This window comes from Ovis canadensis, chromosome 24 (genome assembly GCF_042477335.2).
Source record: "Ovis canadensis isolate MfBH-ARS-UI-01 breed Bighorn chromosome 24, ARS-UI_OviCan_v2, whole genome shotgun sequence".
NCBI classification, from domain to species: domain Eukaryota; kingdom Metazoa; phylum Chordata; class Mammalia; order Artiodactyla; family Bovidae; genus Ovis; species Ovis canadensis.
The window spans coordinates 38036986-38064865 of NC_091268.1; the positions used below are offsets into that span (position 1 = coordinate 38036986).

Sequence of the window (27880 nt, forward strand, 5' to 3'; positions counted from 1 at the left end):
TTTTTATTGAAAGAGGACTTTCAATAAATAAAGGTCCCCAAAATCTTCAGAGAAATTCTCAGGATTGCATGTTAATGGTTTGATTTGAATCATATGCTCAGTGCTCAACCAGTCAGGATGGTCTTAGAGATGGACTGTCTCACTGGCTTACTGCCCCTGAAGGGTTGGGGAGCTGAATGATGCGGGCGGGGGGTGGTGCTGACAGCTGTACCCAAATTGTGTGAAAGTGAAAGTCACTCAGTCGTGTCCAACTCTGTGACCCCATGGACTGTAGCCTGCCAGGCTCCTCTGTCTGTGAGATTCTCTAGGAAAGAATACCTGAAGTGAGTTGCCATTCCCTTCTCCAGGGGCTCTTTCCAACCGAGGGATCGAATGCAGGTATTCTGCATTGCAGGCAGATTCTTTACTGTCTGAGTCACCAGGGAAGCCCATTTTGTGTGAACAGAGAGTCGAAGACTTATGGTTCTCTCAAGGAAATCAAGATGCTATTACCAAAGAGAATTTCAGAAAAAACATCTATTTCTGCTTTATTGACTATGCCAAAGCCCTTGACTGTGTGGATCACAATAAACTGTGGAAAATTCTTAAAGAGATGGAATCACCAGATCACCTGACCTGCCTCTTGAGAAATGTAGGCAGGTCAGGAAGCAACAGTAATAACTGGACATGGAACAACAGACTGGTTCCAAATTGGGAAAGGAGTACGTCAAGGCTGTATATTGTCACCCTGCTTAATTAACTTATATGCAGAGTACATCATGAGAAACCCTGGGCTGGATGAAGCACAAGCTGGAATCAAGATTGCCGGGAGAAATATCAATAACCTCAGATATGCAGATGACACCACCCTTATAGCAGAAAGTGAAGAGGAACTGAAAAGCCTCTTGATGAAAGTGAAAGAGGAGAGTGAAAAAGTTGGCTTCAAGCTCCACATTCAGAAAACTAAGATCATGGCATCTGGTCCCATCACTTCATGGCAAATAGTTGGGGAAACAGGGCAAATAGTTGGGGAAACAGTGCAAACAGTGAGAGACTATTTTTGGGGGCTCCAAAATCACTGCAGATGGTGACTGCAGCCATGAAATTTAAAGATGCTTTCTCCTTGGCCGGAAAGTTATGACCAACCTAGACAGCATATTAAAAAGCAGAGTCATTACTTTGTCAACAATGGTCTGTCTATGGTTTTTCAATCATGTATGGATGTGAGAGTTGGACTGTAAAGAAAGCTGAGTGCCAAAGAATTGATGCTTTTGATCTGTGGTGTTAGAGAAGACTTGAGAGTCCCTTGGATTGCAAGGAGATCCAACCAATCCATCCTAAAGGAGATCAGTCCTGGGTGTTCATTGGTAGGACTGATGTTGAAGCTGAAACTCCAATACTTTGGCCACCTGATGAGAAGAGCTGACTCATTGGAAAAGACCCTGATGCTGGGAGAGATTGAGGGCAGGAAGAAAGGGGATGACAGAGGATGAGATGGTTGGATGGCATCGCTGACTCAATAGACATGAGTTTGAGTGAACTCTGGGAGTTGGTGATGGACAGGGAGGCCTGGCGTGCTGTGGTCCATGGGGTCACAAAGAGTTGGAGAGGACTGAGGGACTGAACTGAACTGATTACCAAAGGAAGGAGAAATTAGATCTTAAGTAGACACTAATGTCAGATATCCACAATGGGGATAGGACAGCAGAGAGAGCGAGAGAAAGAGAGACTGTTAAAGAAGCAGTGACAGAGAAAAACGGAGATGTAATTTTAAGAAAACAAGTGCCTTTCTAAAAGAAATCAATCAAGAAAGAATTATTACATCCATGTTCATAGCAGCATTATTCACAATAATTAAATGGTGAAAGTAAGACCAATATCCATAAACAGATGAATGGATAAGCAAGATGAGGTCTATCTATACAGTGGAATATCATAGAGTCTTTAAAAGGGAGCACATTCTGACACCTGCTACCACATGGATGAACCTTGAGGACGTTATGCTCAGTGAAACAAGCCAGTCACCAAAGGACAGAGCTTGTATGATTCCATTATATGAGGTCTTTGGGATCGTCAAGTTCACAGAAACAGAAAGTAGAATGGTGGTTGCTTAGTGGGGGCAGGGAGAGGGGGACATGGGAAGTTAGTGTTTCACGGGGACAGAATTTCAGTTGAGAAAGTTCTGCAGATGAATAATAGCAACAGATACACAATAGGGTGAATGTACCTAACACTGCTTAATGGTATCCTTAAAATGGTAAATTTCATTTAGTTATAACTAGGGAGAAAACCTCAGTTTTTTCTCTAATGATGGCGATCGGGAGCTGCTCTCTAATTGTGGTGTGTGGGCTTCTGAGTGCGGTGGCTTCTCTTGTTGCTGAGCAGGGGGCCTAGGCATGCAGGCTTCAGTAGTTGTGGGGCATGGGCTTAGCTGCTCCATGGCAAGTGGGATCTTCCTGGGCCAGGGATGGAAACTGTGTCTCCCACATTAGCAGGCAGACTCTATCGCTGAGCCACCAGGGAAGCCCTAAAATGTTAAATTTCGTGTTATGTGTATTTTACCTTAATAAAAAATTAAATTAGAAAAGAACCACTTATAACTGGGAAAACTTTTCCCTTCTTTTCCTGAACAAAGGAAACATTTTGCCTAGTGCAGCGCTCTGCAAACAGAAGAAATCAGTAAGAATTTGCTGGATACATTATAAAGCAACATAAGATGTTCGGGCCCCATTGCCAGCAATAATATCTGAGCAATTATTGAGGTCATCAGCCTTCAAATGCCACATTATAGCCCTGAATGCTGGGGTCTGGGCCCTTTGGTCTTACAGGGGCTTCATCAGCACCTTGTGGGTATTGGGTAACTCAAATTCCCTTATGTTCCACACTCCACCGCCTCTGAGGATATTTGGCAATATCCGGAGACATTTTTAGTTGTCACAACTCTGGGAAGTATAAGACCAGAGAAGCTGGGGATTATCCTACAGTGTGACTGAGCACACACATCCTGCAATGCACAGAACAGCCCCCCAACAAAGAATGTGAAGTGAAGTGAAAGTTGCTCAGTCATGTCTGACTCTTTGCAACCCCGTGGACTGTAGCCTGCCAGGCTCCTTTATCCATGGAATTCTCCAGGCCAGAATACTGGAGTGGGTTGCCGTTCCCTTCTCCAGGGGATCTTCCCAACCCGAGGGTTGAACCCAGGTCTCCTGCTTTGCAGGTGGATTCTTTATCATCTGAGCCACCAGGGAAACCCCCAACCAAGAATATTCAGTGCTAAGTGTCAATATTGTGGTGTGTGAGCCAGCCTGGGAATCCTTTCCAAGGACTCCATCTGTCTCTCTCTCTCTGACACATACACACACAGAATCATGCAAAACACGTAGGCACGCACATGCATATATACCTGTCACCTATGCCTTCCTAGACATCTCCCTGGTCTCGGTTAATTTTCAGTGAGTTATAGGAAGTTTATAGCATAAAAATAAACTTCTAAAACTAGATTCTTGCTTAATATCCTTTAAAGCAAAGGACCATGCAATAAATTTGTCTTGAATTTAGTTCTGTGCCTGAAATTTTATATATAACACAGCGGATAAAGGGAGGGAGAATGGCATTCGGACTTAGTTGTATCACAAAAAAGGACCTTGCTCTCCTCCCTACCAAGTTCTCTTGAACCTGCTGACCTCGACAGACAGGTGTAAACCAGTCAATCAAGTTTGACACACAAGCAGACCTTCTGGAGGCCGGAGAGGGGGCTGGAGGTGAGGAAAGGAATATATGTTGTTTGGAAAACTATGTTTAATATGATTACACAATTTTATTTTGAGAAATATATAAATATTATCATTTTTATGTTTCATGAAAGGTGGTATTATTTGCAATCTGCCACTTTTATTAGAGTCAGGAGTTAAATGTTACATTTGACTGGCAGAAATTCATCTTTACAACAAAGTCATAAAAATAAAAGCAAAATCAAAGAAGTTTCACTATTTTACTTATTCTACTGCTTTTAATTGTTTTACACCCAATTACTTCTGAGGAGTTAGGCTCAGCCATTTTCAAACCCACCAAATAATTTTTTCCCCTCTTTCAGTGTAAAAACAAGTCTGAATGTTTTTCTCTAAGTTTGTCACAGAATTCTAGACCCTTTTTAAAAAGGTCTTAAGACTTAACTTTTTTTGCTGTTTATCAACTTCACCTTATCCCTAAGCTTACCATCCAATTTTTCTCCTATTATTGGGGTAAAATACTACTCTAAACTTTTGAGAAAAGCATATTTTTCTACTCAGGCTAGATTTTCTGAATAAGTTAGAAAATCTGGAGAAGGAGAAGACAGAGAATAAAATAAATTTGGAGAAGATCCTTAATTAAGGCTGAGACCTTTTCCTTAACTCGGCCCCAGTGCAGAGTTCTCTTATCTGGAAGTTCGTTTTCACAAGTGAGATAAACCCAAGTGAGTTTGACTTACAATACAATGAAAAGACAAGACACAGACTAGGAGAAAAAGCTGCCAAACACATTATTGATGAAGTCTTTGCCTTGTTGACATAAAAAAAATGCACAAAGTGAGAGCTGCAAGTTTGTTGTTTGGGGCACAATGAGGACTGTGGTCTGGGAGACAGCACCTCAAATAGCCCTGAGAAACTGCTCCAAAGAGGTAGGATGAAAGGTCAGTATATGTTTAATCTTGGTGAAGGAGGAATACATGCAATCAAGCACATATTCTTCCAGAACTTTCCTGCTGGTCTCATGAAGCTTTAGCTAGTCACGAGGAATAGTTACCACCATGAAGGATTTTAGTGCTTTTCTAAATGTGAGGAGATACAATAATTGGGTTATAAAATTAGCTCCTGAAAATATCTATCAGAAGACCTGTCCTGCCAGTTTTTTCCCTGAGCGCAGAGTACCTCATTTCTGCTCTCCACACTGAGCTCCTTTCAGGTAGTACTGAAAATCAGCAGCTATAGCAGCATATGCTTTACTATTTGTAGAGGTATATGGCAAGTGATCTTTGCAAGTGCCAATATGTAGTTGACAGTCTCCAGAGTATATATAGTATTATCCAAAATCAGTAATAAGAAAACAAAGAACCAAAAAAAAATTTTTAATGACTTAAACAGTTGAATAGACATTTCTGCAAAGAAGATAGGCCGATGGCATATAAATACATGAAAAGATGTTCAACAAAATTAGTTATAATTAATGCAAGTTAAAACCACAATAAGATACCACTATCCATCTATTAGCAACTAAAAGCCTTGCATACGGAAATCTATAATCACTTTGAAAAACAATCTGATAGTTTCTTAAAAGTTACATAACACACCTACCATTCTACTTTTAGGTATTTACTCAAGAGAAATGGAAGTGGGCTTCTCTGGTGGTACAGTGAATAGGAATCTGCCTGCCAGTGCAGGAGACATGAGTTTGATCCTTGGTCTGGGAAGATTCCACGTGCTGAGGAGCAGCTAAAGCCCATGCACCACAACTACTGAGCCTGTGCACCTAGAGCCCATGCTCCGCACCAAGAGAAGCCACTGCAATGAGGAGCCCAGGCACTGCAACGAAGAGTAGCCCCCAGTCACTGTGGAGCCAGAGAAAGCAGGTCTTTCCCAGCACAGCCAAAAAAAAAAAAAAAGAAAAAACAAACCCAACAAATAAGTAATAAAAAAGAGAGAGAAATGAAATTATATATTACTATCAAGACTTGCAGAGAAGGCGATGGCAACCCACTCCAGTACTCTTGCCTGGAAAATCCCATGGATGGAGGAGCCTGGTATGCTGCAGTCCATGGGGTCGCAAAGAGTCGGACACAACTGAGTGACTTCACTTTCACATTTCACTTTCATGCATTGGAGATGGAAATGGCAACCCACTCCAGTGTTCTTGCCTGGAGAATCGCAGGGATGGTGGAGCCTGGTGGGCTGCCGTCTATGGGGTTACACAGAGTTGGACATGACTGAAGCGACTTAGCAGCAGCAGCAGCAACCAAGACTTGTACAAAAATGTTCATGGCAACTTTACTGGTAACATCCCCAAACGGGGATAATGTCCATTCAGGATGAATGGATAAAAAATAGAATACTACACAGCCACCAAAAGAAATTAATTTTGGACCCACAACAAGACAGATGAATCAAAAATAAATACACTGAATGAAAGTAGCCAGATAAAAAAGAACACATGCTGTTTGATTCTACTTCTATTTTTTTTAATTTTTAAAAATTTTCACAATTTTTAAAGGTTACACTCTGTTTGCAGCGATTGCAAAATATTGGCTATATTCCTCATGTTGTACAATACATCCTCATAGCCTGTCTTACACCCAACAGTTTGTACCTCCACTCCCCAACCCTTTATTGCTCCTCTCCCCTTTCCTCGCTGTTAATCACTGCTGCAACTGCTACTGCTACTGCTAAGTCGCTTCAGTCGTGTCCAACTCTGCGACCCCAGAGACGGCAGCCTACCAGGCTCTTCTGTCACTAGTTCTCGATAAATTAGATTCTATTTCTAGGAAATTCTGGAAAATTCGAACTAGGTTATGGTGGCAGAAGGCAGATTCGTGATTGAGAACAGGAACAGAGTCAGAAGGAAACTTGGGAAGGTGGTACGTTCATGTTTACTAATTGATGGCAGCGCTAGTTTCATGGATGTACCATAGGTCAAAGCATCAGTGGTACACTTGACCTGTAATTTATTGTCTATAAGTTGTACCTCAATAAAGCTTGTTTAGAAATAATAAAAAACCAAATGAGTCTCTCAAAAGATATTTCTGGTTTCTTTTTTTTGCTAGTTGGTGGTGGCTCAGATGGTGACGAATTCACCTGCAATGCATAAGACCTGGGTTCAATCCCTGGCTCGGGAAGATCCCCTGGAGAAGGGAATGGCAACCGCCTCCAGGATTCTTGCCTGGAGAATTCCATGGACAGAGGGGCTTGATAATCGGCTACCATCCATGGGGCCGCAAACAGACATGACTGAACGATGCACACTTTCATAACTTTTTTCACTTTCACCTCTTACAGAGGCATTTTGCCTGTAACAGCATAGGCTCTGGAGTTAGCAAACTATTTCTGACCCTAATCACCTCTAACCTTTAGTGAGCCACTAGATCTTTGAACTGCGGTTTCCTCAGCTGCACAATGGGAACAACACCCACCTCACAGGACTGTCATGAGAGCCAACAGGGTGATGTTTGTTAAATGCTCAGTACAAGGCCTGAAAGAGGTCTTGCTGGCTGTTAACCTGTATTGCTATTGATGACAATTCAATTACTGGAGTAACAAACAGCAGAGTGAAGACTTTTGATTTTTTAAAAAATTATTTATTTATTTTTTGGCTACACTGGGTCTTTGCTGTTGCAAGGGCTTTTTCTCTAGTTGCCACGAGCGAGGGCTACTTTCTAGTTGTGGAATGCAGGCTTCTCACTGCAGTGGCTGCTCTTGTTATGGAGCACAGGATCTCGGGCGCACAGGCTCAGTAACTGCGGGCCTCGGGCTTAGTTACTCCGCAGCATGTGGGATCTTCCTAGGCCAGGGGTCAAACCCCTGTCCTCTGCATTGGCAGGCGGATTCTTAACCACTGGCCCACCAGCAAAGTCCAAGGCTTCTGATTCTTAATGGCAATTTCTAAATGTGCACATTTTTGTATTTTATGGGGATTAAACATTGTAGGCGACAATGTAGAGATTTAGTGTCTTCTTCCTAGGTACCATTGATTCACATACAGATTTTCTCTGGGTTATGTCTGGAAGGTGACTTCCTAAAATATAATAGATTGGGTTTATTTTAAACTTTTTTATTGAAGTACAATGTACATACAGAGAAGTACAAACATCGTTAACAGCTTAATTGATTTTCACAAAGTGAACTCACCCTTAGTCAGAACCCAATCAAGAAACAGAAAGTGATGGATCAGGGAAGTCTCCACGTGCCCTGTCTCAGTCACTACCTCCCAGAGCTTATCCTTGAACTTTCTGTTCCTTTGTTTGCGCTCTTTCGTGTCTGACTTCTTTCCCTTTGTGAGATTCATTCAATCGCTGGCCCGTCCATGTGATTTACATTTTCATGATGCTTTCTCTCTTACACCTTTTCAAAACATTATCATATCTTGAGACTTGAAGGATGAGTAAGATTTTGTCAGCATTAGGGAGCAGTTTGGGTAAAAGAAACAGACTGTCCAGAGGCTTGATGCTGAGTGAAACAATGGGATGTTCAGGCCACTGAAAGTAGATGTTCTTTCTGGGGTAGATGGTTCCTATTTAGTTCAACTGTTTCCAGCATTGTGCCCATTCAGATAGTCCTCAGCTTTTGCTACCAATAAAGAATAATGAAATCAATGTCCCTCACCGGTTGGAGCTTTTGTGTGTTTGTAAGTGTTTGTTTCTTTATTTTGGTTACCCGGGGTGTTTCACTGCTGCACACGGGCTTTACCTAGTTGCGGTGAGTGGGGGCTACTCTTCACTGCGGTGTGCAGGCGTCTCATTGCAGTGGCTTCTCTGGAGGAGCACGGGCTCCAGGTGCACCGGCTTCAGTGGCTGAGCCACAGGGGGCTCTTTAGCTGTAGCTCACGGGCCCTAGAGTGCGAGGGCTCCAGGAGTTGCGGTGCATGGACTTAGTTGCCTCACGGCATCCAGAATCTTCCCAGCCCAGGGATCAAACCCGTGTCCTCTGCACTGGCAGGTGGATTCTTATCCACTGTACCACCAAGAACGTTCTAGAGTTTTTGTTTTTATAGGATCGCTTTTCAAACATAAGCCTCCTTGGGTCTAGCAGTAGGTGAATTTAAAGACTTCATGTATATTGCAAGATTGTGTTACAAAATATTGTAGCTTTGTACACTTTTCCCAGAAATATATGGTTTTGCCCATTTTTTCCCCCTTTGTCAGTATGGGATGTTAATCATGTTTTTAAATTTTCTCTTCTGTTGTTTCCTTTGAGTTTTCTCCTGGTTATTCTCTTTTCATGTTTGTTGACACTTTGGATTTCTTCTTATGTGCCTTGTTAAGTCACTTCAGTTGTGTCTGACTCTTTGCAACCCTATGTACCATAGCCCACCAAGCTCCTCTATCCATGGAATCCTCAAGGCAAGAAACCTGGAGTGGGTTGCTAGGCCCTCCTCCAGGGGATTTTCCCGAGTCAGGAATTGACCCCATGTCTCTTCCAGCTCCTGCATTGCAGGAGGATTCTTTACTGCTGAGCCACTGGGTAGAGTTATTTAATTTTAATAGTTATTACTGTCCAAATAGTAGATTAAAATGATAAAAGCAAAAAAATGACAACATGGGAGCATTCTGATTTTTTTTTGTATGAAATATGTTCATAGTGTCAAGTTCTTCAGCAAATGGTAGACATTATTGCTACCATTAAATTTTTTTTAAAAAATTTTTTGGCCTACCTGCACAGCATGAAGAACTCCCCTGACCAGTGATCGAACCCATGGCCCCTGCAGAGGATGGGCTCTTAACCACTGGACGACCATGGAAGTCCATCACTACCATTTTCATTGTTGCCCCAAACACGCAGATGGTGAGCAAATGACCTCCTGTCAACACGGAGACTTAGTGGACTTCTCCTTCAGCCCAGTGACTTTCTGGCTGTAAAGAGCTCTGACTGTCAGCTACAAGGTGGCGCTTGTCATGGGCACTTTTAGAACAGGACCGTTATTACCAGACATAGAATATCAGACTGGTTCTAAATCGGGAACAGTATGTCAAGGCTGTATATTGTCACCCTGCTTATTTAACTTATATGCAGAGTACATCATGAGAAATGCTGGGCTGGATGAAGCACAAGCTGGAATCAAGATTGCCAGGAGAAATATCAATAACCTCAGATACGTAGCTGATACCACCCTTATGGCAGAAAATGAAGAGGAACTAAAGAGCCTCTTGATGAAAGAGGAGAGTGAAAAAGCTGGCTTAAAACTCAACATTAAAAAAAACAAGATCATGGCATCCAGTCCCATCGCTTCATGGGAAATAGAACGGAAAACAGTGGAAACAGTGACAGAATTTTTTTTTTTTTTTTTGGCTCTAAAATCACTGCAGATTGTGACTTCAGCCATAAAATTAAAAGACACTTGCTCCTTGGAAGAAAAGCTATGACCAACCTAGACAGCATATTAAAAAGCAGTGATATTACTTTGCTGGCAAAGGTCCATCTAGTCAAATTTATGGTTTTTCCCATAGTCATGTATGGATGTGAGAGTTGGACTGTGAAGAAAGCTGAGGACCAAAGAATTGATGCTTTTGAACTGTGATGTTGGAGAAGACTCTTGAGAATCCCTTGGACTGCAAGGAGATACAACCAGTCCATTCTAAAGATCAGTCCTGGGTGTTCTTTGGAAGGACTGATGCTGAAGCTGAAACTCCAATACTTTGGCCACCTGATATGAAGAACTGACTCATTTGAAAAGACCCTGATGCTGGGAAAGATTGAAAGCGGGAGGAAAAGGGGATGACAGAGGATGAGATGGTTGGATGGCATCCCCTACTCAATGCACTTGAGTTTGGGTGAGCTCTGGGAGATGGTGAAGGGCAGGGAAGCATGGCGTGCTGCAGTCTATGGGGCTGCAAAGAGTCAGTCACGACTGAGCGACTGAACAGCAATAATGGGTACTTTTTGCCTTATCATACTGTTCATGGGGTTCTTGCAACAAGGATACGGAGTAGTCGCCATTTCCTTCTTCATTTACTTCTATAAGGATTAACTCATGCGCTGCTGCAGCTGCTGACCTCCAACACTATCTGAAAGGAGTTCAAGGTGGAGAGCAGAAGGAGGCAGTCTGTACTCAGGGTAAAATCCGGCAGGACGGGTCTTCAGATAGTTAGATATTTTCAGGAGCTGATTTTTGAGCCCAATCCTTGTATCTCCTCTAAAGCACTAAAATCTTTCATGCTGATGACTGTTCCTCGTGACTAGCTAAAGCTTCATGAGACAGCAGGAAACTTCTGGGAAAATACATCCTTGATTCAGTGTATTCCCCCTCCACTGAAATCACATATATGCTGGCCTTTCCCCCTGACTCTTTGGAGAAGCTTCTCAGAGCCAAAGTGGGGTCTCCTAGGCTACAGTCTCATGTTGCCCCAAATAAAACTAAACTCACAACTCTCACCTTGTGCATTTTTTAAGTCAACACAACATGGCCCTCATGTCTGATTCTGGTTACTAGTGACTCCAAAGTCATTGATATTTGAACTTGACACGGCAGGGGAGAAAATAGGGTGCTGGTGGCTTCTCCAGAGAAGGAAGATGATCAGGTTCAAACTAAATCTGTGATCCAAGCAGCCAGAAAGGTGAAAACCAGACTTATTTCTACCAACCAACCTGCCCTGAGCTCCAAGTGAGCAATCAGCTGCAAACAACTGGCAGAGGTATTTAAATAGAAATAAAGGCACAGTTTCAGAAGACACTGAGGAGTTCTGAGACAGGCTGGGACCTGAGACCCTTTGCTGCAGTGCTTGTTCCTGGACAAACGTCTCCGGGAGCAATAAAATACAAAGAAACATATATAAGGGACTAACAATAACCGCGTGCATGCACTGTTGGGCCGAATTAAGGACACAAAAGATATAAAAAGACCAAAATCTAACTGCCACTTCTGAGGTGCTGGGAGCAAAACAGGGTACTGTGTTTACACCTGCACACAGCGCTGCTAAGGGGGTGGGCAGACCACCTAAGCTGCCCTTCTGGCCCGACCCACCAATCCACCCCTACCTTCACCTTATTTAAGGAACTGGCTCACCACCCTCCCCCCAGCTCCCCACCTGGGAGTGAGCAAGGGGATGTTTTACTTGTTTTTACTCCCTCCTGCTGGAGTGGGATTCTCAGTAAAGCATTGCCTGATTTTCTTGTCTAGTCTCTAATCAGTTTCCATTGATTAAAGAGTCTAAAAACCGGGCTGGTCACTGTTCTGCTGCGTGCTTCTGTGACTGTCCACAGAGCACAGATCTCATGATCAGCCTGAGTGAGCAAGCATCTGCATTACTACTGACAGTGACTTGTTTTAAGAAGAGATTATTAAACTGAAAGCCCAGTATCTTTGGTGTACTGGGACAGAGCTTATCAGCAATAAATGTTCTCTGCTACAAAAGATAGAAAATTCAGCCCCCAGTGCCTGAAAGAGAAGGACATGTACTATTTACTCAGAGGCTCTCAGACTTTCTTGGCTCACTGCGTTCCTTGGCCAGAAAGAATATATAATAGTTATATTTATTAGTTAGGTCCAAAAAAACACAACATTTATGGCCTAACTACTTAGTCATCATTAAAGAAAATTCACATATACTGAAAGGAAAAATATTTTATTTCATTCTTAAATAACTATAATTAAATAGCTCAATTGTTATTTAATAACACAAATAACAAATTGTACTCTTTAATAACTTTCATTCTTAAATACTACAGTTGCTTACCATGGGATATGTATGCCTTTGGAGAGCTGCGCAATTTCTCAGGGCTTAAAATCAGACTGAACACTGTCAAGCTCACTTCCTTCCCACACTGGTTTTCACGTGGTACTTTTCTTTTTAGGTCAACACCCATAAAACCCGGTTGCAAAGATATGATGTCATTGAAAGGAATGTAGGACCATCTAATAGAAAAGTGTGAACTGCTTAGCTAGTAATTCACATTGTGTCTGACAGATACTGAGCATCAATTTATTTTCCTTGAAAATTTAAAATATCCCACAGCCCCTTTATGAATTCACTGTCTTTGGGGTGTTCTCTGGGAAGCGTGTATTTATTTAACAAGAAGTCTGGAGTAGCTGGTCTTGGGACTGTCTGGTGCCTTGGTGATGTCATCAAGGATTCACACATCTAGCAAGTTGCACCTCATGATCCCAGGGTGGTTGCCATGGCACCAGCATTACATTTTCGCCATAATAGTGCAGCCATCAATATGAGAAAGGAGGAGAAAGTGGTTTGTTAGGGAAAAGGCAACCTGCTCTTATACTCCGTTTAGACCTGATGGTAGATGGCAGACAGGTACCTAAGGATGCAGAGATGTCTTAAAATGTTGCCATCCAAGCAGAGATAAAAATTAGAGGCTTTGGTCATGTCAACCAGACTTGGGATTGGAAGGCTGAAGACTTTTCCAGTAAAACAATTTCTTAGGATGGTACCATTTCCCCAGTGTGCTTACTAGTCATTCTGGTGGTCTGGGGAGACCACCACATTGCACATGCAGACTTCAGGCACAGAAAAATTCTCACGTTGTGGAGATACGTTGTTCTGCTTGAGTGACATTCAGATTTTCTGAGGAGAACCACTGGTTTCGTAGCTCCTGAGTCCAAGCCTGGCTCTAGCCGGGGAGGGGCACTTGGCATGTCCAGGAGAAAGGACAAATATTTGATCTGAGATTTGAGTTAGGAGCAGAAGTTGGCCAAGAGAGCAAAAGAGAGCTCCAACAGAAGGAACGGCCTGGGCAGGGAGGGGATGAGGGGCACGGCTCTTCTGACAAATCCTTTATGATTCGTGTGGCAGGAATTGAGTCCAGATATGACTGGTATGAGAGTTTGGTTTTGCCCTGACTGCCACAGAAGGTGCTAGAAAGTTTGAAGTCAGGGAAAGATAGGATTAGATTGACAGGCTGGGGAACAACAGTAGCCACCACATGGTAGAAATATCTGAGTGCTCACAAAATGCCTCTTTTTCCCTCCAGGCACACAGTCAGACTGGATTTCCCTTTTTTTTCTCTTTCTTTTTTTTTTTTTGCCATGCCACTCAGCGTGCGGGATCTTAGTTCCTAAGCAAGGAACGGAACGTGTGCCCCTGTAGTGTAAGTGTGGAGTCTTAATCACCGGACCACTGGGGGAGTCCTTTCCAGACTATTCTGTGCCATGTGATTGAGTTCTATTCAATCAGCTGGAATGGAAGTGGTATTTGCCATTTCTAGGTCTACCGCAGGACTTCCCTGGTGGGTCAGATAGTAAAGAATCTGCTTGCAATGCAGGAGACCTGGATTTGATCTCTGGGATGGGAAGATTCCCTGGAGAAGGAAATGGCGATGTACTCCAGTATTGTTGCCTGGAGAATTCCATGGACAGAGGAGCCTGGTCAAAGGAGTTGCAGAGTCGGACATGACTGAGTCACAGGTCTACCCCACAAAACCCTCTGCACAATCCTCCACATTCTCTTCCCGAATTTACTGGCTGGTGGAGAAGATCTGCGGAGAAGGCAATGGCACCCTACTCCAGTACTTTTGCCTGGAAAATCCCATGGATGGAGGAGCCTGGTGGGCTGCAGTCCATGGGGTCGCTCAGAGTCGGACACGACTGAGCGACTTCACTTTCACTTTTCACTTTCATGCATTGGAGAAGGAAATGGCAATCCACTCCAGTGTACTTGCCTAGAGAATCCCAGGGACGGGGGAGCCCGGTGGGAGAAAATCTGAGGACCTAGATGGTGGATCTTCAAGATGGAAGTAACCCGGCTCCCTGAGTCACCATGTGATGAAGGGCCTGCTGTTATTCTGCGAATAATGAATCACTTTTCACTATGTTAAGCCATTGAAATTTGGTGGGGGGGGGTGTTTATTTGTTACACAGGTGAGTCTACTCTGACTAATGCAAACCATAATAAGAGCTACTGGTTACTGGGCTCCTGCTTTGAACTGGGCACTGTGCTAAAGACTCTGTCTCAATCCACACATCAATCCTATGGGGATGGGTACCACCATTAGCCCACTTTTACAGAGGAGGAAACAGACTGAGAGAGAATAGCTGGGTGCATAGGTCCAGAAACCTGATCCCCAAACCTGGACCCAAATGCTAAACTCGGCCCTGCTGGCTGCTAGTTTTAAAGGAATGGATTGAAATTGGCTGAGACATCAGCCATGGAGAACAGACTTGTTGTTGCCAAGGGTTGGGAGAAGGGATGAGCTGGGAATTTGGAGTTAGTGGATGCAAATTATTATATATTGAATGGATAAACCACTAGGTCCTACTGTATAGCTATATTCTATATCCTGGGATAAATTATCATGGAGAAGAATATGAAAAAGATTGTATGTGTGTATATATATATATATATATATATATATATATATATATATATATATATATAACTTGGTCATTTTGCTGAGCAGCAGAAATTAACACAGCATTGTAAATCTATTACACTTCAATTGAAAAATTGAAGAAAAAAAAAGAAATTGGTTGAAGCAAGAAGACCAGATGAGGAGTTGTTATAGTAATACCAGCTGGGCATTCCCACCTGTAAAGTGAGAGAATAATAGATTATTGGGAATATTAACTATCGAGGGAATGCATAAGAGGTGTCCAGGGGTCTATAGTTGGCAGGTGTATAATAAACATTTGATTTTCTTTTCAAGAGCCCAAGTAAGAACTGATGAAGGCCTGGGTGAAAATAGGAATCTTCTGGAAGCAGCGCTTGGCAGGACTTGAGCAAAGAGTGAGGGAGATGGGGAGTTGAGGGTTACACCGCTATCCCATGCTTCAGGGACACAGCAGGTAGGGAGTAAGAAACAATGTGTACAATGTGCTGTGGGTGCGAAGCAGGGAGAGAACAAGTCTCAAGATAACCAGCAAGAGAGCAGCCCTGAAACCTTCCAAGATGTGCAGATGCTCAACAGAGGCACTGTGTTCCCTGACAGCGAGCTGAAACGAGTTCTCAGCAAATTGTCAAAACTTTTTCTGGATGTATCTGCTTTTGTCCTGAAGTAGATACTTTTTTTTTTATCTACACAACCTTGGGCAGGTTCTTCAACATCTTTGTATCTCATTTTTATCATCTGAAGATGGGGATAAGAAGTCATAGGACTTACTGAGCTGTAAATACGTGCAGAGTGCTTAGCACAGCGTTAGATACAAAATGAGTTATCAGTTAGTGGTGGAAATTTTCATTAAAATTCTCTTACCCCAGATATTACTTCTCTGTGACTATATACAACATGCAGATAGTAGTTATAAACACTGAACAGCATCTTTGCCTCTCTTGTTCACTGCTACGCTTCCTACCAGCTGTTAGGACAGTGGCTGGTTCACAGTAGATATTTAGATATTTACTGAATGGATGAATAAGGAAACCCATCTCTCTCCCCTGCCCTTTCCTCTTTCCTCCCTTCCTTCCTTTTTTCCATCTGTCCATCCACCTATCTGCCCATCTTCCATGCATCTTTTCCATCATCTGTCCACCCACCCATCATCCAGCCATCCAGCCATCCCTTTAGAAAGGCTTAATCCACAATATTTAAAAAAAATTGTGAGTGTAGTGGCTTAACATACAAGTTTTTATTTCCCACTGTGATAAAATATGTATAATACAAAATTTACCATTTTAAGCATATAGTTCAGTGACATTAAATACATTCATATTGGTGTGTAACCATCCATCTCTAAAACTTTTTCATCTTTCCCATCTGAAACTCTGCTGCTGCTGCTGCTAAGTCGCTTCAGTCGTGTCCGACTCTGCTACCCCATAGACGGTAGCCCATCAGGCTCCCCCATCCCTGGGATTCTCCAGGCAAGAACACTGGAGTGGGTTGCCATTTGTATGAAAGTGAAAAGTGAAAGGGAATTCACTTAGTCGTGTCTGACTCTTCATGACCCCATGGACTGCAGCCTACCAGGCTCCTCCGTCCATAGGATTTTCCAGGCAAGAGTGCTGGAGTGGGGTGCCATTGCCTTCTCCATCTGAAATTCTGTATCCATTAAAAAATAACTCCCCATTCTCCTCTCCTCCCAGGCCCACCACTCTTCTTTCTGTCTCTGTAAATTTGTCTATTCCAGTACCTGATACAAGTGAAATCACACAGTATTTGTCCTTTTGTGACTTAGCCCATGCATTCTGCTGTCACAAAAGCTCTGTGATCCTGAGGAACTTAACCTTCCTGAATCTCTACTTCCTCATCTGTTCAAGTGGCTGTAATAATAGTACCTACTTCATAGGGTTATTGTGAGGTTTAAATGAGATAATATGTATAAGGTATTTAACCAAGTGCCTGGCATGTAGAAAGTTCTCAGTAAATATCAATTCCCATAAATACATATTCTAAAGCAGCTGGCACTGGTATTGCACTTATCCTGTGTCTATCATAAACATCTGTGTGTCAACACTTTATGATCTTAACTCATTTATTTTTTTTTAATTAAAAATGTTTTTTTTTTGGCTATGCTGGGTCTTCATAGCAGCGCGTAAGCTCAGTAGGAGTGGCCCGCAGGCTTAGTTGCCCTGCGGCATGCAAGATCTTAGTTCCTCGACCAGGAATTGAATCCACTTCTGCTGCGATGGAAGGTGGATTCTTAACCACTGGACCACCAGGGAGGTCCCCTGATCTTCACTCATTTAAACCACACAACTCTATCTCATTGGCCCCACTACTATCATCCTGTTACACAGGGGAGGAAACTAAGGTACACAGAGGGTGAGCAAATGCCCAGGATTACTCAGTAGTTCATGGAGGAGCTGGGGTTGAACTCCAGGCAGCCTGTTTCCAAAGTCCGTGGGCTTTACCATTGCCTCTGCAATCTCCCAGGACGGTCATCCATCTACACCCTCAGCCTTGCATCAGCCTGTCAGTGTGAGTGGACGTGTCAGGGCCTCAGATACGAGATGTCCTTGGAAATTGGTGGAAAAAATCACTGAAGTTGAGTTTAGCCTTACTTCCCATGTGTGGTCCCAATTTGGTGGGAGCCTCCCGTGTTCACTCACGCATGTAGGTCCCCTCTGGACCCCTCCATCTCCTGCTGGGAAAGACCTAGAGTCCTCTCCAGGTGACCCAGTGAAGACAACGCCTATTCCCTTTGTTGGTAGAAAGCTCAGCAATCCTTGACCACCCCCCTGCCCTGCCCAGCTGAGATTTTTTTTTAAAAAGGCTTCCTCTCCGTGACCTCAGGGCCACCTCCCACTGGTCTTTATTGCTTTCTCGGCACCCTCGGGAGCGTCTGGAGCCCTTTAAAAGGGGCAGAGCCTGTTAGTGGGCTGGCAGCCCGGGTCCTGGAGATAAGAGTGTCCTGTCCGGGACAGCAGGTGTGGGTTTCCCAGCCAGGGCAGGACAGAGTCCCGCCGAGAGTTACCTCCGCCCCAATGTTTACAGAGGTGCGTCCACTCCTGGCCTCTTCCTCTGCAGCCTGGCCCTCCAGGCGGGTGGCTGAGGATTCACTAAAGGTGAAGCTGCTGGGGGCTTCCTTCTGGGCTCTTCTCTCATCTGGCTCCCTCTCTCTCTTGCCCACCTCCGCAGGCAGCTGCACCCATGTGTGACCTGGAGTCGGGCAGCGTCAAGGTGAAGGAGCCCAGCAACAGGGGCCGGTGGCATGGGTGCTGGTACGAGCGGTTGGTGCAGCCCTGCCTGGTGGAACTGCTGGGCTCTGCTCTGTTCATCTTCATCGGCTGCCTGTCGGTCATTGAGAACGGGCCGGACACTGGGCGGCTGCAGCCGGCGCTGGCCCACGGACTGGCCCTGGGGCTGGTCATTGCTACGCTGGGGAATATCAGGTGGGAACAGCTCTGGGCACTCAGCCTGGTGCCAGCTGGGGGGAGCCGGGGGCGTGGAGTGGCGTGGTGGGCAGGCACCCTGGGGCACACACCCAGGATCCTGAGAACAGTGTGGATAAGAATGTGGGCTGAGGGGTCAGACTGCCTGGGTTAGAATCCTGGCTCTTCAGTCCGAGAGCTCTGCAACTTTGGTTAAGTCACTCTCCAAACCCAACTGCTCACCTACCTATGAAATGGGAACAGTATTTTCTAAATCTTATTTCTCAACCAAGTGCAGGTACAGTGCTCATGCTTACCATGAACTATTCCAAGCACTTTAGGTATAGCAATTCATGTAATCCTTACACCCCTGTGCAATTGGTACTATTATTAATCCCATTTTTTCACTGTGAAGGGGATAGGTCAGGTAACTCATCCAAGGACCCAGGGCAGAGCCAGGAGGCAAACCCAAGCTGTCTGTTGCCTAACCCAGCACCTCCTGGTGGAGGTGTGAGAATGAAATATTGTGAAGTGCTTAGTCCATAGAAAGCGCCCAATCACTGTTGCTTGCTGTGTTACTGTTACCTTTGTTATTGTTGTTTAGTGGCTAAGTTGCGTCCAACTCTTTGCAACCCCATGGACTGTTGCCTGCCAGGTTCCTCTGTCCACAGGATTTCCCAGGCAAGAATACTGGAGTGGGTTTCCATTTCCTTCTCCAGAGGATCTTCCTAATCCAGGGATCAAACCCATGTCTCCTGCATTGGCAGGTGGATTCTCTACCACTGAGCTACCTGGAAAGCCCACTGTTACCATTAGGACAGGGTTTTGCTCCAACCTAAGGGAAGGCAATGCTTCACAGAAGAACCCACCAAGGGGGTAGGGAGGGCCAAGGGGCTCCCCTTGCATAGCCCTTCCCTGAATGGAGGCTCCACCGGGAGGTCGTGGACTCCCAGGAGAAACGACCCAATGGATGGGGGGTCTGGCAGGGAGATCTAGAATCTGGTTCGTTTGTATTTAGTCTCTCACAGAAAAATGATCTGAGTAGGGAAATTAAAATACTGTTTCTCAGAAAAACAGAATGGAAAGAGAACTGTTACATTTCTCTTTAAATATCTAAGGGAAGCTGCAGGTGGGATGAAAATCAGTGTCCTCTGTTCTCATCGGTTCAGGGTTGAAGGCAACATTTGTCATTGCTTAGCAGGGTGACCAGGGGAAGTAACTGAACCTATGTTAGGTGGAATAAAAGGGAGATGATAATAGTAGCTGATATTTGTTGAATACCAACTAGCTGCCACTACTCTATAGGAACATGTATTAATTATTTTTGCAACAGAGTTTATGAGATAGGGATCACTAAGGCACAGAGAGGTTTTATCACTTGCCCATGGTCACACAGCTCTTCCATGGCTAAACTGGGGTTTGAACCCAGGCCAGCTGGCCAGGGAGGACATTGCTTTGCGCTGCAGGAGGCTGCCTATCTGAAATGCCAGCCTTTCATCCAACCATCTGTTTTTTGTCAACAAATATTTACTGGGTACCTGCCACAAACCAGGCACCGGCTTTGAGGTTGTTGGAGCACCCAGCACAGCACTTAGCGCTGAGTAGGTGTTCAATAAGCCTTTAGTGAGTAATCAATGGATGATCGTTTTATTGTTAATGAATGTGAAGTGAGTTTCTTGAACATGTGTGGTGTTCCAGCCCTCTCTTGGTTGAGCCATGCTCTGAATGAGTTTTTCACGCCTTTTGGACTGGGTGATTTGGTGGAGGGGCTGATGGCAGACAGGCTTCTAACTCTGCAGTCTCTGGCGGGAGGCTGCCCCTGCCCCCCACCTCTCTGCTTTGGCAGAGCCCAGGCTAAGCTTGGTCATAGACCCGAATTGAGGCCCCTCTCCATCGACTGAGTCTGAGGTCAGCTAGTGCTTCCTGACCCTGCAGGAAGCTCCCCGAGGGCCTGTGCGCAGAGCTCGGCCAAACAAGTTGGGGCAGCTGGTCCTGAAATGTCGGCATGTTGGGCCAAGTCTTGTGTCCAGAACCAGGGTCCTCTGTCCAGTCTCAGCTCAGTGTCCTGTGCCCGCTGGGTGGGCAGACCCATTAGTGGGCTCTGAACAGCTGGGGAGACATGGGGGATCTTGGGGTCACTGTCCCTCTTATTGGGTGTCCATCCCATGCTCCTGAGGGCTTGTTGAGTCAGCCTTTCAGGACAGCTCTTCTATCTGTGTGGGGCTGGACAGGATGCCAATGGGTGTAGCAGGGTATTCAGGGGCCTCCCGGCCCTGGGACTCAGATGGGTTGAGCAGCTTGCTCAAGAGAAAGGCTCTTTACCCAGGACCAACGGAACTGCCCCACAGAGCCAACTTGAACCAGCCCTTTGACCTAGGTTCGATTTTGTTTAACCTCCCTGCACATTCCAAACCCCAGATCCCAACCCCCAATATAATCATGAACCTCTAACCTCACTCCCAATTACCAATGCCATTTCCAGCAACCTTTAACCTCAAGTTTTACACACAACGCTAGTCACACTTTCAGACCCAAACTAGGATTTTTATTGGTTGAGCAGTTCAACCAGTCAGGGGCTATTGTTCAGGGCCTGGTTACTTTTTCGGGGAGGCCGGGATACCTCTCCTGGCCTATGCTTTTGAAGCCTGGGGTCTCGCTGTGCTCTGTGGCCACAGCTCTGAAGGGCTGGACACAGCTCTGCAGGGGTCGAGAAGGAGTTGAGAGATGCTTTTCCATCACGTTTTTCCTCTGGGCCATCCTGGGTCTGGGGGTAGGACAGGAATGGGGCTGCCCTCCCTTTCTACCCTCCCCCCTCATTACCTTCCCTCCACCACCCTGCACCTCAGGGAAAGTGGGGATGATCTGCCGCCTGTTTTCTGCTTGGGCTGCCCTTGACTGATGTTGGCCCTGCAGGGCCACCCAGGGTGCTGTGGGGACCCAGACTCTAAGCCTGGGCCTCATGACTCCTTCTGCATTTTTTGGGCGACAGCGGTGGACACTTCAACCCTGCGGTGTCCCTGGCAGCCATGCTGGTCGGAGGCCTCAAGCTGACGATGCTGTTTCCCTACTGGATCTCCCAGCTGTGCGGGGGGCTGATCGGGGCCGCTTTGGCTAAGGTTGGTGATCCCCCAGGAGGCTGGGCTGGGGGCTTTGGCTCTGCCAGGGCTGCTGGGGTGTGTAGGGGTGGGGAGTGGGGACTGTCTGATTCTTTTCCTGTTGCCTCCAATGGGACTGCAAGTAAACTTGTTAGTTGCTTAGTTGTGTCTGACTCTCATGACCCCATGGACTGTAGCCCATCAGGCTCTTCTGTCCAGGGAATTTTCCAGGCAAGAATACTGGAGTGGGTTGCCATTTCCCTCTCCAGGGGATCTTCCTGACCCAGGGATCAAACCTGGGTCTCCTGCATTGGTGGGCAGATTCTTTACCATCTGAGCCACTAGGGAAGCCCACAAAATTTCTACCCAGAAGGGAACACTCTAAACCCACCCTGTTCTGTCCATGTCTAGCCCTCCCTGGACAGACCAGGAATCAGAATTCAGAACTGAAAGTTTCTCTTCCTGAGTCCATTTGTGGCTTTAGATAATGCTGATTTTTAAAATTCATCCATTCACACACTTGTTCATTTCTTCTACAAACATCTCACTAAGCACCAGCTGAGGATTAGGGGTGCATATGGTTCTTCTCCTTGAAAACTCCTGAACTAACTTCTCTGTGTGTTCTCTAGTTTGCCTGCCTTTAAACTGAGTTACTCTACCTTTGATGGGAATTAACACTTAATTTACTGGAAATCTCCCATTCCAACAGAAAGGCTAGCTCTTCTTCTCAGCCACAAAATTTCTATGGTTATACACTGAACTCCATGCATGGACTTCTTTCTCTCTCTTTGCCCACCTGACTTTCTTTTTTCCTTCTTCTCTTTCCTGCTCTTCTTATGTTTTAACTAGGAGTCCTTCAACATGAAGGCTTTGCTTGGCTTGTGGTGGGGTGGGGGAATTTGGGGTGGGTAGGAGTGAAGGGGGTGCCTAGTAGCCTGGCTAGGGTTTGGACTGTGGCTCTAAGCGCTGCCCACTGCAGACTTTGGTTTTGATCCCCATTTTGCTATCTTCCCTGCCCTGGTAACCTCACGCCCCATTTGAGACCCTGCTGCCCTGTCTGTTTAGAGTGGGGACTGCTCCGATTCCCCATGGAAAGCAATGCCTGGACTCTCCCTCAGGCCGAGCCACTTGCAGACTCATCCGACATAATGGAGACCAGTGCAGGGCAGCAGTGAGCTCACTGAGTGTTCCTCTCTGCCCCACCCCCCATCACCCCTCACCACCCCCGCCCAGCACTTTACAGAATCCTCTCATTTAATCTCCAACTTGACCAGAAGCCAGCAGCCGTCCTTAGAGAGCACCCACCACCTGGGCCAGGAACTGTTATGATCAGCACCCCCACTTTGCAGAGGGGGACACCGAGGGACAGAGAAGGCAGTGACTTGCCCAAGTTCAGATGAGCTGAGGTGCAGCAGGGCCCAGATTTGAGTTCTGGGTCTAGAAGCTTGTTTGCCCTCCCAGGGGTCGTGATGACCCAGAGGCCGACTTCCTGGGAAGCCAATGAGCTTAAGTTCCGTGGCCCTTCTCATCCCTTCAAAGAGGTCTTTCAGGGGGCTGGCAGTGTGTTCACCTGAGTGTATGTATGTGTTTGCAAAATTTGTAAAAATTAGGTATTTCCGTATTCTTTTCAAAAAAAGGTCATCTAAGTTTCATATGCTTCTGATTCACAACACCTGGGGCCACCACTAGGTTATCCCCCTTTTACAGATGAGCAAAATGAGGCTCAGGGAAGTCCAGTAGCTCAGATGAAGCCACACGGTAGGAACTGGTGGAGCTGGGATGTGGTTCCAGATATGTCTGGCTGCACATTGAACAGGACCCTTCCCTGGCTTTAAAGCGTGTGAACCCCCTACCCCTGGACCAACCCAGTTCCCAGCTGTCTCTCCACCCCCACTGTGGGGCTGACCACTGCTCTCCACAGGCGGTGAGTCCCGAGGAGAGGTTCTGGAATGCGACCGGGGCGGCCTTTGTGACAGTCCAGGAGTCGGAGCAGGTGGCCGGGGCAGTGGTAGCGGAGATCATCCTGACGACACTGCTGGCCCTGACCGTGTGCATGGGCGCCATCAACCAGAAGACGCTAGGTCCTCTGGCCCCATTCTGCATCGGCTTCTCTGTCACTGTGGACATCCTGGCAGGGTGAGTGCTGCTTGGCAGTGGGACTGCAGTGCTCAGCCCTGGGCCAAGGCTCGGTCCTGGAGGAGCGCAGGCCTGCAGAGCCTCCCTAAGGGTCACAGGCTTGGTAGCGAATAGAAGCCATGCAGACAGGTTAACCCGGGAAGTGGGCCGTAGGAGGCAGACAGGGAGTGGCGGGGATTTCGGAGTCTTAGGAGGCCCCCACCATGCACCTCTGATAAGTTATCAATGTGTGGGAATATGGGCTTGGGCTGACCTTTTTAATTTCATTCCAGAGAAGTCAGAAGACTGGATTTTTATGTGCATTTCCTAATTTTGTAGTATCAAGAAATCATTTCTGTAGACTGTGTTTATCTGGCCAGCAGGCAGCCAGATTTTAGCTTCAGACTTACAAAGAGCTTTTACACCCATTGTCTTGTTTATCAAGAGCCTTTCAGTAGGCTTGGGAAGGCATTAAGGAGACAAAGGGTTATTTCTCCCCATTTATACATGAGGTCTGGAGAAGGCAATGGCACCCCACTCCAATACTCTTGCCTGGGAAATCCCCCAGGTGGAGGAGCATGGTAGGCTGCAGTCCATGGGGTCTCGAAGAGTTGGACATGACTGAGCGACTTCACTTTCACTCTTCACTTTCATGCACTGGAGAAGGAAATGGCAACCCACTCCAGTGTTCTTGCCTGGAGAATCCCAGGGACGGGGCAGCCTGGTGGGCTGTCGTCTCTGGGGTCGCACAGAGTTGGACACGACTGAAGCGACTTAGCAGCAGCAGCATACCTGAGGAAACAGGCTCAGAGAGGACACAGGTGACTTATTTAAAGTCACTGTTGTTTAGTTGCTCCATAATGTTGGACTCTTTGCCACCTCAGGGACTATAGCCTGTCAGGCTCCCCTGTCCATGGAATTCTCCAGGCAAGAATACTGGAGTGGGTTGCCATTTCCTTCTCCAGGGGATCTTCCCAACCCAGGGATCCAACCTGCATCTCCTGTGTTGGCAGGTGGATTCTTTACCACTGAACCACCAGGGAAGCCCCTCATTAAAGTCATTGTGTGTGTTAGCCACGAAGTTGTGTCTGACTCTTTGCGATCCTATGGACTGTAGCCCGCCAGGCTCCTCTGTCCATGGAATTCTCTAGGCCAGCATACTGGAGTGGGTTGCCATTCCTTTTTCCAGGGAATCTTCCCAACCCAGGGATGGAACCCAGGACTCCTGCACTGCAGGCAGATTCTTTACCATCTGAGCCACCAGGAAGCATTAAAGGTCACTGGGCAGTGGCAAATTAAGTGAAAGATCTGGGACAAGAGCCCCTGCTAAATGGGGGATGAGGGAACTCCTTCCTGAAGGCCAGCTCCTAACCCGGTGTAGCCTTTCCTAGCTCTGCCCTCTGATCCTGTCATCTTCTGGGAGGTGGCGCCTGAGGAAAATAGGTGTGTAGAGCGGTAGCAGGGCTTTGCTGCCCCCTAGTGGCTCTTGGTTCACTTACAAACTTATTGACTCATTCATCTGGCTTTGACCACCGGCCACAGGAGGCGTCCTTGCAGGGTGAGGCCTGAGTGAGGACCCCAGCTTGAGTCAGTGGGGCGAGGGTACAGACACCAGGACTAGAGAGGTGCTCCTGGGGAACACCCGCCCTGTGGGAGATGCTGGGCCCCAAGCTTGCAGCACAACGAAGACCTCAACCAGGTCAGCTGGGTTAAAGTTAACACTTGCAATGAATTATATGAGAAACACGGGCTCTATATGTGTTGTCTCATTCATCCCTGATAACAACCTATGAGGTATGTACGTTCACCTCAACTGAAACACAGAGAGGTGAAACAAATGTCACCCCTAGAAATCTCTAGAGTTCTAAATCTAGATTCACTTGACCCCGAAGTTCATATAGTTAAGAGCTGCCTGACTTTGTCAACTCTGGAGAAGGCGTGGGTCCATTTTCCTTCCTGCCGTCACTGAGCCGGCACTGCTTGCCGGCCATTCTTCCAGAAGGGTGTCGGGGGAGTGGCAGACCTTAGGGAGGACCCCAGGGAGGAGTCAAGCCTTTCACTTCCTCGTGTTAGAAGTCTCTTCACCTGCGTCTTCTTGGGGAACTTCCGGATGCCCATGCTATCATGGTGTAGAGAGGGTTTCCGGGTAGTGTGTGATCTAGACCCACATAGGCGAAATGAACCAGGGTGGGTCGAGGCTCCTTGGCTGGCATTCTGCTGATGAGTGTGGTTGGGTGTTGGCAGGGGTGCTGTGTCTGGAGCGTGCATGAATCCTGCCCGGGCCTTTGGACCTGCCATGGTGGCCAACCACTGGGACTACCACTGGATCTATTGGCTGGGGCCCCTCCTGGCCAGCCTGCTTGTAGGAGTGCTCATCAGGTAGGAATGTGACACGGGGTCATGGCCCATCTAGGGCATGGGGATAGTTCCCAGGGCATCAAGGGGTAGGAGGCTAGGGTCTCGCTTGGGTTGAGAGCAGAGAAGAGGCAAAGTTTATGACTCTGGGACCTTTGGCTTCAAGTGACGGAAATCCATTTGAACATAGCTTTTGTCATAAAAGGAAGCTCATTGGTTGGCATAACTGAAAAGTTTACAGGTAGCCCTGACTTTGGTGGGAGCTCACACAATGTCTGTAGGGTTGGGTCCTTCTCACAGGCTCTAATGTCCTCTGGGTAGGCTTTGTGCTTAGGCAAAGCCTCTCTGATAGAGGCAAAGATGCCCACCAGGCATTCCAGGCTTCCATCCTAGCAGCTCCATAACTAAGACCAGAGGAACAACAGCTCTTACAAAAGTCCTGGATCTGCTGTTCTCTGGGTTGAACTGGCCCAGTGTGAGCCATGTCTACCTCTGAATTGGTCTCTGTAGTCCTGGGGCCAGCTCTCTTATTGACTATGTCTGAGCATGAGCCTAATCCTGGAGTTAGGGTGAGGTCAGCCCCTCCTGAACAACTGTATTGACTGAGAGTAGGGGAGGAATAGCTCTCCACAGGGGTGTCATACAACTCAGGGAACCCTATCCACATAGAAAATCATGTCAATGGTGCCCCCAAGAGCATGCATGTCAGGAGATGCCATTCACATAAGACACATTGTAAGCGGTGCTCCCTGACTGTGTGCAATGGAGAAGGCTGATGTTATTATCAGGAGGATAAAATCTGCTTGACTGCTTCTCCTCCAGCTGTCATCTGTGAGCCTCAAGGATCGGTAGGGTCCTGTCCTTTCTGTTTCAAGTTGTGTAGGGATGCGAGTTGGTACAGAGCCCGCTGTCTGGGCAGGGACAGGCCCTGGGCTGGGCTGATCTAGACTGCTTGCATTGCTGCCCATCTGCAGTCCTGGCTTGGCCTATGGCTTAGTAAAAAGCATCAGGAATCATTCTCTGATGTTTTCAAAATGGTACAAATGAGGATCTTCAGGAAAAGGGGTTGGAAACCCAACAGGAGAGAATTTCTCCCTCTACCCCAGGAGATCTGGGTATTGAGGCTGGAAAGGCCCAGGAAGGCATCTGTCTGGACCTGGAGACATGTGATGAAGGACTAAGTCTCTTCCAGAGACTTGGAGACCTCACTGAGCCACCTTTTTTTGTAGGTTCTTCATTGGAGATGCGAAAATTCGTCTAATCCTAAAGGGACGGTGAGCTGAGATGGTGGAATTCCTGCTGCCCTAGGAACCCTCGGTGGACCCATCCTGGACCACAGACCAGACAGCTCTGAATTTCCTGCCGGGGCAGAGCCTCCAAGAAGTGACTGACATGCTTCCCCTGACTTGGGCCTGGCTTCTCAGAGGTGCTAGGTCCTTCGCATTCCTTTGTGCTCATCAGACACTTCAGCCTAGGGAATGTGTCGCCAGCGCCACCTAGAGGGAGGTAGGAATAGCACAACAGAAGCGCTTCTTCGGGGAAGGTCCCAGGAGTAGAAAAGGTGACTGTTAGTGTGCCTCTGGTCATTCCCCTCATCCCCTTTCTCCTTCTCTTGTGCCCCGATTTCTCTGTTACAAAAGGGCCTTCTGTGGTCTGTTTCTCTGCTGCCTGAGCTGTCAGTCCAGCTTTTCAATAAATAGTCCAATATTTCCTTCTGTGTGCCCACTGGCTGGCCTTTCCTTTCAGAAATGGACACTGCTAGGGAGGAAGCAAAAGTCCAGGCTGGGCCAGACCCACGGGAACTCAGTCTGGAGCTAAGTCCATTCTAGAGTCCTGTTTGGACTCAAAATTTGTTCCAGATCACAGACCTCAAGACCCTTCGGAAAAGCCCGTTGCAGAC

General features: G+C 46.5%; 1 protein-coding gene across 1 annotated transcript; it reads left to right on the plus strand.

The window, feature by feature from the left end:
- The first annotated feature begins 17890 nt into the window (after positions 1-17890).
- Positions 17891-27695, plus strand: AQP8 (aquaporin 8). Its single transcript, XM_069570385.1, has 6 exons — positions 17891-18040; positions 18183-18436; positions 21405-21531; positions 23432-23646; positions 25870-26004; positions 27210-27695. The coding sequence occupies exons 1-6, from the start codon at positions 18029-18031 to the stop codon at positions 27256-27258; spliced, it is 792 nt and encodes a 263-aa protein (XP_069426486.1). The 5' UTR covers positions 17891-18028; the 3' UTR covers positions 27259-27695.
- Positions 27696-27880: the final 185 nt, after the last annotated feature.